At 42.7% G+C, this 14,712-nt stretch overlaps 1 protein-coding gene across 1 annotated transcript in view; it reads left to right on the top strand.

The window, feature by feature from the left end:
- SAR1B (secretion associated Ras related GTPase 1B) overlaps positions 1-14,712 on the top strand; it is a 39,573-nt gene that overhangs the window by 12,610 nt on the left and 12,251 nt on the right. Inside the window, exons 2-3 of the mRNA XM_066616869.1 lie at positions 8,270-8,345; positions 14,299-14,418. Of these exons, the coding sequence (XP_066472966.1) occupies positions 8,288-8,345; positions 14,299-14,418 (178 nt within the window). The 5' untranslated portion in view covers positions 8,270-8,287. The remainder of the gene's footprint in view (positions 1-8,269; positions 8,346-14,298; positions 14,419-14,712) is intronic.

Genomic DNA, 14,712 nt, shown 5'->3' with positions numbered 1-14,712 from the left:
GATACCATAGTGTTTCGAGACTGAAGGTTGCCAACAAGCATAAACTGAGGTGTTATTTTCATTGCAGCTGGGCTGGCAGTGTTCTGACTGGGAATCCACACCTGGACCTTTGGTGCTAAAAGTAATTTTTGATATCTGCACTCAGCTTATAGTAACAGAGTGTTTATCTGACTAGCAAATGCAGTATTCAGTAGCGAAATGTTCAGTGTAGTAATAGGAATGGGAGGTTGGAAGGTGCTTCCCTATCCCTTGCTTACCTCTTGGTGGCAGCCAGAGTTATGTAGCATAGTGGTTTCTACCAGAGTGGATGGGAAATACAAGATGAAGCCTTGCTCTCCAGGCCAGTCTGGAACACTTGCTTCACCTGGAGTGGGCTGAATAACCAAATAGTACTGGGCAGATGACACTGCAGCTGCTTGAAGACAACCGTGGGAACTTAGTGTGCCTGCACCTACAGCTACTTTGTTTTCCTCTTTCTTCTAGTGCTGCTTGAATGTATCTAAAAGACAGAAGTCCTAAATAGGCTTTTATAGAAGATCCCTGAAGGAAAACTCCTTAATCTTTCATTGCAACTGTAGCAGTGTGCAATTCTACAGGGCACCTTAAAAGTCTTTTACTACCTCCTACTCCACTAGAACTATCTAGCTGTCACTATTAGACCCTTGTGATTGTCATGACTGAAGGAACAAACGATTAATCCTTTGGGCTTTTACAAGTGTCAAATTTAGTAATGTCCCATTTTACACTCATTTACACTTTGGTTGTTGGGACAGAAAACTGTTCACAATATATTTTTTTCTGTCAGTGTATTGCATCAGTCTCCCCCCCCCCTTCCATGGTATGTTTAAATTGGCTCTGTTTTGGTGCACAAACTTGCTTAACCTAAAAGGATCCCTCCAGCTTAATATGACTGGACTTTAAGAAGTTATTTTCTCTTCTGTAATTGAAGTAGTTCTCTTGGATAACACCCAGTGCACTGATTTGTATGTTACTTGAGTAGTTGGTTTTTCTAAGCCTCTTGGAAGCTTTTCCTGGCTGGTATTTTGTTCAAGTAATAAATAAATCAGATGACGTGTATGAACTGCTGTGTTTGCTTGTTCTTGACCTTTGCTTTTCAGATGTGTAGGTGACAGTTTAGACCTGGTGTTGTGTAACCTTGCATTCATGTGATGAGTGTTCTGTTCTGAAAGTTTTATTCTTTTGTCATTGATCTTGTATCTAATCAGCATTTTGTGTGGCTCAATCTGGCCTTTACAGCATAATCCTCTGCACATTTACTTGAGAGAAGGGAAATTGGTGGCACTTCTGAATAAGCATAGGATTGGGCTGCTGGTAGAAAAGACTAAGGGGAAACAAAAGCCAATAGCCAGATGTGTATGTGTGTGTTCCCTTTATTGTACTCGAGGTGATAGATCTCTGCTTTTTATCTTAACTCCTGAAAGATTTTGTATTCTGTGGATGAGTGATAGACTTTGAAAGTCTGGAGAAGCATTACAGTCTTCCCCCTCCCCCCAATTACCAACCAAAGTAGTTAGGATTTGATCTTGTGTTGAACTCTGCTGTGTAGTATGACTGATGAGTTATTATTTCAAGTGTTTAAAGAACTGCTTCCCTGGTCAATTATGCTTCTAGGTAAGCCAAAAAGGAAGCATTATAAATTGACTCCTATTTCTCTCAGACTTTTAGTAGATGGCTAATATTTATGAAACAAGTGAGATATGCTTAGGGCTGATAACTGCTTTGTAGACTTATTTGTAAGTCCTGGCAAAAGGAGGGCCATCAAGCTACTGGAGCTTCTCTTGCCATCTAAGGAGCAAGCTAAGAGACCTAGAGTGGCTGCTGAGAACAGCCTCCCCATGCTTTATTCTCCCACCTCACCTCACTTATTTGTGATGTGACCTTACCATGTTGTATAGGTCTGCACACCACTTGAGATTGTTAGCTGTCATTGGCAAGGGGGACTGGGAAGCATGGTGATATTAGGGCTGTTTGCACTTTAAACTCTACCCAAATACATCTCTGTACCTGGGTACAGTCATTTACGCATTACATTCAGTAAAAATACAGTCTGTGGATAGTGTACAGCACGCTGATTGTTGATCTGTAAAAGTAAATTAAAGTACTATATAATCATTCATATGAAAATGTTGTACCTGAGTAAAGACATTCTGTTCCTAGATACAGTGTAAGATGTGAATAGCATGACTATGTTGCAGGTAAGTGATATGATGAGGAGAGTGGAACACAGGGAGACTGATTTTTTAGTAGCTACTATCCAGCATTTTCCAGCATACTTGTGCTTAGCCCCCAAATCTCAACTTATTTGGGCATTGCCAGGAGCAAAAGGATGGGACTCACACTTCTGCAATTACTGCAGTAGTTCTCAAACTTTTAGGGAGATTTACTCCCTAAGTAAGTCTTTGCGGAGGAGGAGTGAGGGCAGCGTCGCAATCCCCAGGATAGTGTCGCACAGGGGGGTGTTTTCACATACTTAGTTGGGGCTTAGTTGGGGCTGCTGGAGGCTACAGGAGGTGCGGGGAGCCCCGCACAGCCCTCCGCCAGCCTCCCCAGGCCTTGGAATCTTCAGAAAATGAGAGCGCAAAGCACTTCCTGTTTGTGAACGCAACAGAGGTGAATGCCCTTGCCCCTTCCCCACCCCTTAAAGGACAGGGAACCTTTACACGAACTGGTGGGTTGCAACCACTGCTTTATGGTAACTGGAAGTAGTGCAGTGTATTCTACACCCATTTGCAATATCCCTGTGTTCTAGATAGAGAACACAGCATTAACAGAAAAATGCAGAGTTTGAGAAAGATAAACAGGCAAAACATAAGAACAGCCCCACTGGATCAGGCCATAGGCCCATCTAGTCCAGCTTCCTGTATCTCACAGCGGCCCACCAAATGCCCCAGGGAGCACACCAGATAACAAGAGACCTGCATCCTGGTGCCCTCCCTTGCATCTGACATAAGTGAATCAGCAATTGTATTTTCATCTCTCAAACACCCTTGTGCAAGTTGTACATAATGCACTGTTTAACAATACTGAGCATTAAGTCCTCAAGTGACAAAATAAAGGTCTATCCCCTACTCTGGAAGTGGTTTCTAAAAACCTTAAAAAAAGCTATTGACCACTCCTGTGTTGCAGGTGCCTTCAAGATAAAACACTAAAGGTGTTTCAAGTTTATCTTATATGACTTTTCCGCAAAGTGTTATTATTGCTTATCACAAGGATCAGATTATTAAAGCCAAACTGGATATTGAAGTCTTCTCTGAACCTTCAAGGTCTGGACTACACTTAAACACAATCTAGGGCAGCCATTTTCAACCACTGTGCAGTGACACACTGGTGTGTCATAGATTGTCTGCAGGTGTACCACAGGAGTTTGGGGGAGGATCATTTGTTAGTAGGGCCACTGGGGGATGTGAGCCCTTGCTGTCAGTGTGGTGTGCCTTGTCAATTGTCATAAAACAGTTGTGTCTTTACAACTTTAGTGCCTTGTCAGTGTGCCGTGAGATGAAAAAGGTTGAAATTCTTTTGATCTAGGGAGCTGCCTGACTAGCTCCATTCATTTTGCAGGGCTTTCAATCGATGTGTGTTAGCCTGAAGAACATCCCCATCTGTCTAGCCTACTTTAAGATGTACATACAGAGCTGCATTCAGAGACTCCTATATCATCTAAGGAAGCTTGTGATCAACATTGTCCAGGTGGAATTGGAACCTGCTTCTGAGATGGCCACAAATTTGACTGAATAGCTGTCAGGAGATTTGATTTTAAAAGCTTCAGGACTTTTAAAATCTCCAGTACTGTTTTCAGGACTTGGACCTTTAAACTGCCATGTGTGTTTGTAGATGAGTCACTGATGGTGGTGAACCAAACCAAACTAGTGTTTGGTTCTCACAGCAGTTGCCTTAACCATGGTGTTTCTCCTGAGTGCTCGGAGTGACAGGGAATCAGAGTGAACACACTGTGTGTTCCTCTCAGACCACAGGGCTGGTGAACGTACTCTGTGCAGCTTCCTTCTGTTTCTGGAATGCTTTGGGGAAAAAGGAGCATGTGAGTATTGAGTTATCCCTTGTGTTAGCATGTATTCTTGTGACTATATAATAAGCTACCTTCTGAAAGTGCTCGCTAATGTAAGTGCTTACTGGCTTGGAGATCAGAATCTTTTAAGTTTGGTTTGCTTTCTGGCCATACCTAATAAAACCTGCTATTCCAAATGAGAGATACTATCTTGGTCTGCCTGAGGGATGCGTCCTTCCTCAAGACTTTGAGATTTGATTCCATAGAGTGAAATGGCTTCAAATATACATGTGCTGCAACAAATGTTCATGGCTAAATATTTTTAGAATGAAAAATGAGTTTTTCCAGGGGGACCTGAAATATTCTCCAAAAACCTTTGAGATCCTGTTTGTGACTCCCTCCGCTTCAGTGCCACCTTATTTACTGTGCTGTGTGACTGGTTGCATTCTCTCAGCTAGTCATGGATAATTATTGGGGAGGGCACCAGGATGAGGTCTCTTGTTATCTGGTGTGCTCCCTGGGGCATTTGGTGGGCCGCTGTGAGATACAGGAAGCTGGACTAGATGGGCCTATGGCCTGATCCAGTGGGGCTGTTCTTATGTTCTTATGTTCTTATGTTCTTATTTATTGTGATATTCATAATGATATTTATATGCCACCTTTCTCAATAGAGTCAAGGTGGTTTACGTAGGCAGGCTGAACATAAATTCATTTTTCAATGAGATTTCAACAAGTGTTATTTCATAAGACAATCTCCATAGAACCTCCATTTCTCCAGGTTTTTCCCTTCATAGTGTCATCCTGACTGTCAGCCCTTGCACTTTCCAAGCTCTTGCAGGCAGCATCAAATCAAGTTTCAGACCATCCAGACCAACTCAAGGATGTTATCCTTTTTCTTCTGCTGGCTGACTCCTCCACACTCCACTCCTCTGCCCAGGCAGCAACCTCAGTCTCCCATCCAAGCAACTGATCCTGCTTAGCTTTTTCAGGCAAGGCACAGCTCAACTTCCAGACTGCATCTCCTGCCCTAGACCACACCATATAACCAAGTAGATTTTACTATGTGGTAGGGCACTGGAGGTTAGCAAAGCCCTTGCATTGCCCTTACTGTAAATGGAACAAAGGAAGGAACAAATTGGCCTGTTGGTTTGGCAATGATTTGATGTGTTCTCTCCCGCTCAAGAAATATTGCCAAAAAGGAGGGCTCTCTTTCATTGGTTGTGGAAATATTCATGAGACTTTGCTCCCCACTTATGATCAGTAATATGATGAATTTTCAGGAAACACACTATTGACACAAGCTCAAACCCTTATATTCCTCTTAGGATACCTGTTGCCCCGGGGAGGGTCACATTGCTTTTGCATTTTGCAGTGGAGGCACCCCAAATGATATCAACTTAATCCTTCTGGGAGAACTAATTCTTTCTTCCCAGCATTCCAGTTTAGCCTAGACCAGGCTCCTCCAAACCCAGGCCTCGGGGCTAGATCCAGGGTTCGGGGATAGCCTTCCACTCCATGAGCTGAGCATACTGTTCTGCCTCCGCACGGCTCCTCTCTTGAGTAGATCTGGGTGCCAGGACACCCTGGGCAGTCATGTCTGCCCAGACGTCCTGTTGCATAGCCTTTGGAATGCCGGCAACAGACACAGCTGCCCAGATCTACTCAACAGATGAACCACACAGAGGCAGAATGGTAAGCTGAAGTCTGGACGGGGACTTCATTTTTGGAACTTGGCAGTCATGAGTTTGGCGACTGCTGCCCTAAACTCATGTTGTGGTCCTGCTTTGCCTTTTTCTCTAGTTCAGCAAACATGGACAGCCTGAGGTTAAATTAAAAGTACTTATACAGAGTACTGAAATACTGTACAGTGGCTCAAGGATCTGAACAACATTTTTTTGGAATAGAGCAAAGGAGAGTGGCACTATAAATCTTTGGAACCTAGAACTGGCACCAATCACTAGGATAAAAGGAATCTGACCTGTCTGTGACAGATCAGGAGAGAGATCTTGGGGTGGTGGTGGACAGGTTGATGAAAGTGTCGACCCAATGTGCAGCTGCAGCGAAGAAGCCCAATTCTATACTTGGGATCATTAGAAAGGGTATTGACAAAGGTATTAACAAAACAGCTAATATTATAATGCCATTGTACAAATCGATGATAAGGCCACACCTGGAGTATTGCGTCCAGTTCTGGTCACCACATCTCAGAAAGGACATAGTGGAAATGGAAAAGGTGCAAAAGAGAGCGACTAAGATGATTACTGGGCTGGGACACCTTCCTTATGAGGAAAGGCTACGGCGTTTGGGCCTCTTCAACCTAGAAAAGAGGTGCCTGAGGGGGGACATGATTGAGACATACAAAATTATGCATGGGAAGGAAAAAGTGGATAGAGAGATGCTCTTTACACTCTCACATAACACCAGAACCAGAGGACATCCACTAAAATTGAGTGTTGGGAGAGTTAGGACAGACAAAAGAAAATATTTCTTTACTCAGCGTGTGGTCAGTCTGTGAAACTCCTTGCCGCAGGATGTGGTGACGGCATCTGGCCTGGACATCTTTAAAAGGGGATTGGACAAGTTTCTGGAGGAAAAATCCATTACAGGTTACAAGCCATGATGTGTATGTACAACCTCCTGATTTTAGAAATGGGCTATGTCAGAATGCCAGTGCAAGGGAGGACACCAGGATGAGGTCTCTTGTTATCTGGTGTGCTCCCTGGGGCATTTGGTGGGCCGCTGTTACATACGGGAAGCTGGACTAGATGGGCCTATGGCCTGATCCAGTGGGGCTGTTCTTATGTTCTTAACTATGGTTCAATCAAACCATAGTTTGGCATGATGTTTGACTTGAGCCATGAAATCCAAATTCTTAACTATCTCAGAACGTCAGGTGCGTAGGAATGGCAACACGATGCAAGTATCTTTGTCTTGTGTGCTCCCTGAGCATCTAGTGGGCCACTGTGAGATACAGGAAGCTGGACGAGATGGGCTTTTTTGGCTTGATCCAGTGGGGCTCTTTTTATGTTTATGTTTTTATGTTTATGTGCACTGGCAATGCTTAAATATCTAGTGTTACAAATTGTGCAAGAATATGAACATTTTGTTTGGAACAAGCTAAATCTTATATTTCTGGATTCGGGACACTAGCCTTATGGATAATTCTTTTGAAGCATTTCCTTAGTTGTTCCTCTGCATCAGTGACTTTCAACCAGTGTGTCGCAAATGGTTTTCAGATGTGTCATGGGAGCTTGGGGGAGGGTCATTTGTTAGTAAGGCCATTGGAGGATGTGAGCTCCCCACCAGCAGTATGGTGTGTCTTGTCAATTGTAAAAAAAAAAAACCTCTGGTGTGACCATTTTAGCACTCTGCCAGTGTGCCATGAGATGAAAATGATTGAAAATCGCTGCTCTAGATTTAGATACCATTTCAGGAATTCAGCCTGTGTGCACAAATGAGTCTCTATGCTGTTGCCAACAGTGCTAGTGATAAGTGTCTTGTACATGTCTGGAGCACTGACTGTCTTAGCAGATGGTGAAATTGCCAGGCATGTTACATTTTCTGGACAGCAACCACACACAGCAGTGCCGCACAAAGTGTCCCTCTCTCACACAAGTTTCCATATTGTTACAATTACTACTGTAGGGTGCCATTCAAAGAGTTATTTCAGGTGAGGCTTGCATCTGCCCGTTGAGCTTGTTGAGTTTGACAGCAGCCTTGGGTGATGAGATGATTGGATTGAGCTGGATTGAAAAAAACATTAACTTGAGCAATCCACTTGTGGGAGCCACAACTTGCACAACACTGTCACTCATCCCCACTTATCCCCACCTAGGATAAGAAATGGCAAGCCTTCAGTTTTTCATTTTGTGGATGGCAAGCTACAGGTTATGGCTCTACACTACACTGCTCCTGCAGATAGACTGCTTTTCCAACCAGGCTTTTTCTCCTTGCATCAATTGCTAGGTGTATTGTCAAATCAGATAATGTATTTTTAAAGCCACTTGCATTTGAGACATGTTTGAGAAATACTGTTTCAAACATTTAAAAAAATATGTAAGCAAACATTAGTTTCTCTCTAGCATAATCTTTGAATTTAATCGTAATCTCAGTGTTCATGGTTTCACAATAGTTGTGTTTGTGGATCTGTTCAGTACTCTACAATTCTCTCTTTTCTACTCTGTACACTATTCCAGTAGAGCTTGAACCCCATTCCATGTACTGAATTATTTTTGTTTTTTTCAGAACCTGTAAGATTTGGATATGTCCTTTATATTTGACTGGATTTACAGTGGTTTCAGTAGCGTCCTGCAGTTTTTAGGTAAGATTGAAATCTACATCGTACTCTCTTTTGCATTCACCTGTGGATGTTGCTTCCAGTTGCAAAGTTTCATTTGGCGTTATGCATGTTTTGGCCCAATCCTATTGGGCCCGGCTGCCAGTGGAATATGTGTTCTACTGGTAGCAAATGGGGAAAAGCACCTGTAAAGTGTGCTCTGGCAACATGCTGAGTAGCACGTTGTCAAAGTGCCAGTGAGAAGGCCAGAGTCTTCCGCACCCATCAGGGGTTTGCTGGTCACCTGCTGGAACAGGTAAGCCAACGGGGGATGGACGGTGGTGGGTAGGCTGTGTGAGGGAATGAATCTGGCAGTGACGCTGCATGTTGGATCCTATCCCCTCCCTGAGCACCCTCCCTGCCCCTGTCTCCCTTTGTATTTGCCCAGTGAAATCGCACATGCAGGTCAAAAGAGACTTATTGTCAAGGGAGAGGCTTATGGAAGCATAAGGGGTTTAAATCCCTTTTCCCCTCCAATGTCTCCTAATTCCTCCCCCCCCTTTGCTCCTGTTTTTGGTGCAGCTGTACCATTGTGGGGGGAGGATAGGATTGGGCTTTTAGCTGATATTCTTTGTCTTTATTCAGAGGTTTTAAGGGCTGTTCTTGCCAGTATTGCTCCAGGATTGGTCTTCACTGTTACAAAAACATGCACACTTTATGCAATTACATGCACATATTATGATACTTCTGTGGAGTAATTCATAATTTACAATTATGTAAGATTGTGCATTGTGATTGTGTGGTTGTCATAGAGGTGTAATTTTTAGTTTATAGCAATGGTTCTCACAAATTTAGCACCCACTTTTTAGAATGAGAATCTGTCAGGACCCACCAGAAGTGATGTCATGACCGGAAGTGACATCATCAAGCAGGAAAAGTTTTCACAATCTTTCACAATCCACTCTTACCCAGGAGTAAGTCCCATTTACTATCACTGTTAAAAGAATATTCACAGTAGCCTGTTAAAAGTACATGTCTGTAACATTTCCCAAATGCAGTCACATACCATAGTAGCATCAAGTCTAATATATTAAAAATAAAATATTGAAATGAATGGGGACCCACCTGAAATTGGCTCGCTCCCTACCTAGTTGGTCCTGACCAACAGTTTGAGAAACACTGGTTTTTAGTGTTGTGTTTGTGTATGTGCTAATACTTAGCTCCGAAAGGGGCATCATTATGCTGGATCTGAGTAACCTTGGGCAGATACTGATAATATTGAAATGAGTACATGTATTCATGTTTTTGGCTACTTATTCATTTCTGGATCATGTTTAGGGTCTGTTTTTTTTTTTAATTTGTTGGGTTTCTATTGTATATCAGTTTTTATCTTCTCAATGATATACCCCATCTCTTTTATTGTTACTAAGAGCTTTATCAGCACTTTATTATGAAATATAGCATTATATTGGCATTATAGTAACATGAATTCATCAGTCTCTAGGAAATGCACCAAAACCCATGTTTAGAACTGGAGTAAGATTGCCTTTCATTTGGTTCTAACTTTGCTGTAGTGGTGACATTATTAGATAGTAAGTCCCACTAGTCTTTCCCATTGCCTACTACCATATCCTCTTTACTGGAGATGCCATGGGACCCTCTGAATGCAAAGTGCATGCTCTCTTGCTGAGCTGTGGCCACTCCCTCGAAGTTGCAATATCCTTTCTGCAACGTCACAACCTTGGTGTATTGATGTGCTGGCAAGCTCACGTCACTAACTCCTCATTGCTGTCTAATTGTTCTACCCTCTTTGCTGTGCCAAACGAAGTGGCATAAGTTGAACAGGCTTATTTATGAACAAAACAGATAATAGCAAAGGAAAGGTGGGTTATCTGTTTTGTTCCTTAATAAGCCTGTTCCAAACTATTGCAGGAGATGGTGGACTTTTGACACTTTTTTTTTCTTGTGGCGCATTTTTTTTAATGCTCTACAAGAAGTGGGGAGGCTCTTAAACTGAGAGTTGGAAACAATATTTTCAGTCGGTAATGTCATTTGTCTTGGTAACTGCCAAATCAGATCCCATCCTTCAGAAAGGTTTTCCCCCTGCCAAAATGATCCTGAGCTTTTTACCACTGAAATGTCATATACATAGAAAAGAAATGGCTGAAGTCATTACTATTAGCGAATGTTTCATTCGTTACAGGTCTATATTCTTTAAAATATTTTTTTTTTTGAATTAGGGATTATAATCAGGCCTTATCTGGAAATGAAAATACAGTGCATTTAGTTTTCAAAATGCAACTTGCACACAGCTTCACACTTGCAACTTCCAGCGCTGGTGGTACGCTTGTAGCTCTGAATAATTTCACATAGCACTTGGGCAGTGCTTAAGGCTTTTGAACATATATATTTTAAGTCTCCCTGAAGAGAGGTCACACTTTTCTAGCTTATTGAAATGATAACCAATTATGGTAAAATGCTTTTATTCCTGCTGAATTGTCAACAAACAATCTCCAAAAGGTCTTTGAGCGTTGTCCACTTTGGAAGCAGTCAAGACACCTTTGTATCTTCCAGTGCTAAGCAGCAGTGAACTTTGTCTTCCAAATAATTGAGTTGCAGTCTGGTCTGAGGCATAATCTTGTGCAACGAAGGAACTTGTTAGGCTACCTTTTAACCCACTACAGGTGTTGTGTTCTGTTCTACTTAATAGCGTAAGAAAAAGGGGGTGGTGCTCAGACCAGGAACAAAGGAAAGTAGAGGTGCATGCCAAAAGGGTGTGCAAAACCAGAATATAATGGACTTTAATGTAAACATGACTCTCGGCTCAATGCATTTTGGCAATTTGCCCTCCTATGGGGCCCTTTTGGCCCCACCTCTGTTTTCTTCCCCCACTACCCACAAGCATTACAACTAGAATACATTGTACAAATCAGTTACTGAGCTGGAAATTAGTTCCTACCAGCATCATCTGCAGAAGTGCCTGAATTAACTGTCCCACCCTATGCGTGTTTTCTTGGAAATAAGATCCACTGTTCTTAATAGAACTTACTTCCCAGTATGCACAATTGCCTGGGAATAAATCTAATTGAACACAGTAGAACTTATTTATTTAGACATTACTTTCTTAGAAGAGTAGATCTTTTTAATATTTTCCACACTTAAAACATGCACGCACGCACACAAACGCCTGTTCAGAAAACTAGTGCAATCATGCATAAACTGGGAATGACAGCATGACTACTTCCCACTGTGAAGTAAGCATAATACAGCATCATGGTTGTGACATGTGCAGTTTGTTCTCTTTAAAAGGCTTACTGGTGCTTTTCATCACACCTTGCATATGCCCAACATTTCTTTATGTTTTTCACATTTTTATATCGCCCTTTCTCCAAGAACCTCAAGGTGGTGTACATGGTTCCTTCCCTCCCTTTGTCCTCACAACAACCATTTGAGGTAGGTGAGGCTGAGAGACAGTGACTGGCCCAAAGTAACCCGGGAAGCTTCATGGGCTTCCAGGTCTTAAGGCCAACTCCCAAACCACTTCACCATCCTGGCTCTCATAACTTTATATACCACTGTTTTCATACAAGAATGAGAGCCAGTATGGTGAAGTGATTTGGGAGTCACTTGTGAAGTTAGACTCTTCTGAGATCTGCTTTAACAGGAAGTTGTTGAGGTGCCAGCATCAGCAGGAACATGCCCCCACCTGCTGCTGAAGAAGAGGCACTGTTATGGCCTCCCACATCTATGCTCTCATGCATGCCAGTAATGGAAGGCCATTCCTCGACTGTGGACTCTTAACTCTTTGGTGCTGCACAGTGGAGGCTTCTCCTCTCTTTTCACTGCAGAGGGCAACTGCTTCTTGCTGCCGCCACCAGTGGCTCACCCAAATAAGCGGGTATTGCTAGGTGGCTAGGAGAACCTGCTGCCTACCCTCTGCTTCTCTTTGATAGTTGCTCCAGATTGCTATTCTTCTCTGGGACAGGCAGTTGGTGGTGGTAATAGCCAGCCACAACAACCACTGCTGCCTGCCCTCTGTGCAGCATGTGAGGAGCAAGGAGCTGTGATACCCAACTGAGGGCATCTTGCCAAGGGCTCCCAAAATCTCGAGTTGGCCCTGCTGAACTGATACTTGCAATGCAATCCTGTGCATGTTTGCTTGAAAGTAACTCCCACTGTGTTCAATAAGGCTTACTCCCTAGTAAGTGCACTTTTGGATTGAGCCTTTTAAAGCTTCAAACATTTGCTGGCTTGCCTAGCAAATGTGTAAACTTGATCTAGTCCAGCTTGCTGTCTTGGGGCAGAATTCACCATTGTTGGGTAGCTGTAGCCACCTTTGTCTTCGAACAAGGTTTGATACAATTGAATTTAAGAACCAAATTTTGAAGCTTTCAGGGTTTTATGTGTTAACGCTGGCCAAAACAAACTCGCATGCCACCAGTGAATGGTATATACCCTCAACCCCTCCCTCATTCCACCTGTCATAGGGGTAAGATTCATCTCACTTCCAGGGTATTCTTTCCTCCATACAAGCTTCTGCACACAGGACCTCTCTTTTTCTATCTTGCAAAGGAAAGTCAAGTGATCAAGTAGACACCCCATTCTCATGGCTGCTGCAGCGACCAACACCAGCAGCCAACCAACTCCACTTCCTGCAATGCTACAACCTGCAAGAATCTCCACCCCACCTTTTCCTTCCCCTCCTCATTATTTTCAGTTAAATGCTGTTGCTTGTCAACACCCACAAACCCCAGGGCTGCTGTGCTGAAGTGTTTAGGGAACAGAATGCCATTCTTGGGCAATGAGCAGATTGCTTGTTCTCAGACCAGTTGCCAGCCATGTGGTCCCAGGGAACAGCAGAGATGAGGAACAAAGCTGTGAGAGGCTGCCCAAGACTACGTGGGGTAAACAGAAAGGTGGAAATACCAGGCACCATAGTGCCCTGGTGCCCAGAATATCTGGGGCTCTGCCTTCAAAAATATTAAAGTACCAATTTAAGAATTGGAATGGACCCTAAAACACATGCTTTAATTCTTCACTTCTTTTTCAATCACATGTGCTAATTGAAGTTTAATAGCCTTTTGGAACATCTTTTGCTGGAGGGGGGAAAAGTACACTCAACACTGTTCAACAGGTCTTCTTTGCAACATATAATTGGTAGTTTAAATGTTTCTCTGGAGGTAATCAGTTAATGTTGTTATGGCAAAGAGTAATTGACCGAGGATGTAATTGAGGATGCTGTGTAACTGAAGTGATAACTTCTGTTGAGTTCCAGTATGTGTTTGACAAGTGTGTATCACTTTTATGTTTCTAACTTCTTAAAAGAGAGATTTTATATAGCAAAAGCTTGATTTTTTTTACACTCCCAGCACAAATAACTCAATAAAAGGTGACAGCTGAACCAATTGTTAAAATTGACTGAAATGAAAAATTGCTTTTTTGAAACAGTTTTATAAATTGCATTGGACCATTTTTTCATGTGACTTGAACCTCTTTGGGCTGTTTCAGGTAGCTACTTCTTGGGTTGGATTTTCAGTCTGGAAAAAACGTGTACGCCTGTGTTGAAAATGCCGACCCCCAAATGTCTGTGTGAACTGGCCTTGAACATTTAGTGCACCCATCCCATTCATTAGGGATGTGGTTAGGAGGATCCCTGTCAGATAAACACTGAAATGAAGTGTTTTTCCTTATGATATTGCACGGCTTTCCCACTTTTAGCAAATAAACTTGAGCTGCAATTGATGTGGCATCCTGTCTCAAAGCTTTCAGCATCCTCCTTGTATCTTCTGAGTAATCCTGTTCCAGAATATTCTGCTCCTAAACACTTTCAAGGCTGCATTTGCCTGCATAAGATATGAGATGCAGTGTATACTTCATTGTCAGTGCTTGCTGTTCTATCAAATCTAAGCATCCTAAGTAGCGGTACTAAGTGCTGCTTAGTGTGCTCCTACACTGGTGAAAATCCAGTCATTTATGACAGCTTTATTCTTTTTTTCAGGACTATACAAGAAAACTGGTAAACTTGTATTTCTTGGCTTGGACAATGCTGGAAAAACTACCCTTCTGCACATGCTTAAAGATGACAGGCTATCCCAGCCTGTCCCCACATTACATCCAAGTAAGTCAATATTCTTTGCCCTGTTGTATGTATGTCTAGTGTTGCTCCAAGTCTCTGATGTGCCTCATTTGAATTTTTCTACTACAAGATTGTTTATGGAGAAAGATAAGAATAGGAAGTACTATGGTGGTTCTCCAACTGTCAGGGGGTTGGGTGCATAGGCGTTCCAGTTCATAGAAGGGGTAGGATCCTGAGATAGGTGATGCCTTCCTTGCTCACCAGTCAAGACCTGGATAAATTGAATGTAACTGGGCAATGGGTACTCATTGCATTTGTGGCAGTGACTGCAGCCAT

The sequence above is a fragment of the Tiliqua scincoides genome, chromosome 2, assembly GCF_035046505.1.
Source record: "Tiliqua scincoides isolate rTilSci1 chromosome 2, rTilSci1.hap2, whole genome shotgun sequence".
NCBI lineage: Eukaryota > Metazoa > Chordata > Lepidosauria > Squamata > Scincidae > Tiliqua > Tiliqua scincoides.
The sequence above is the reverse complement of the archived record's forward strand: the minus strand, read 5'-3'. Positions and strand labels throughout refer to the sequence as shown.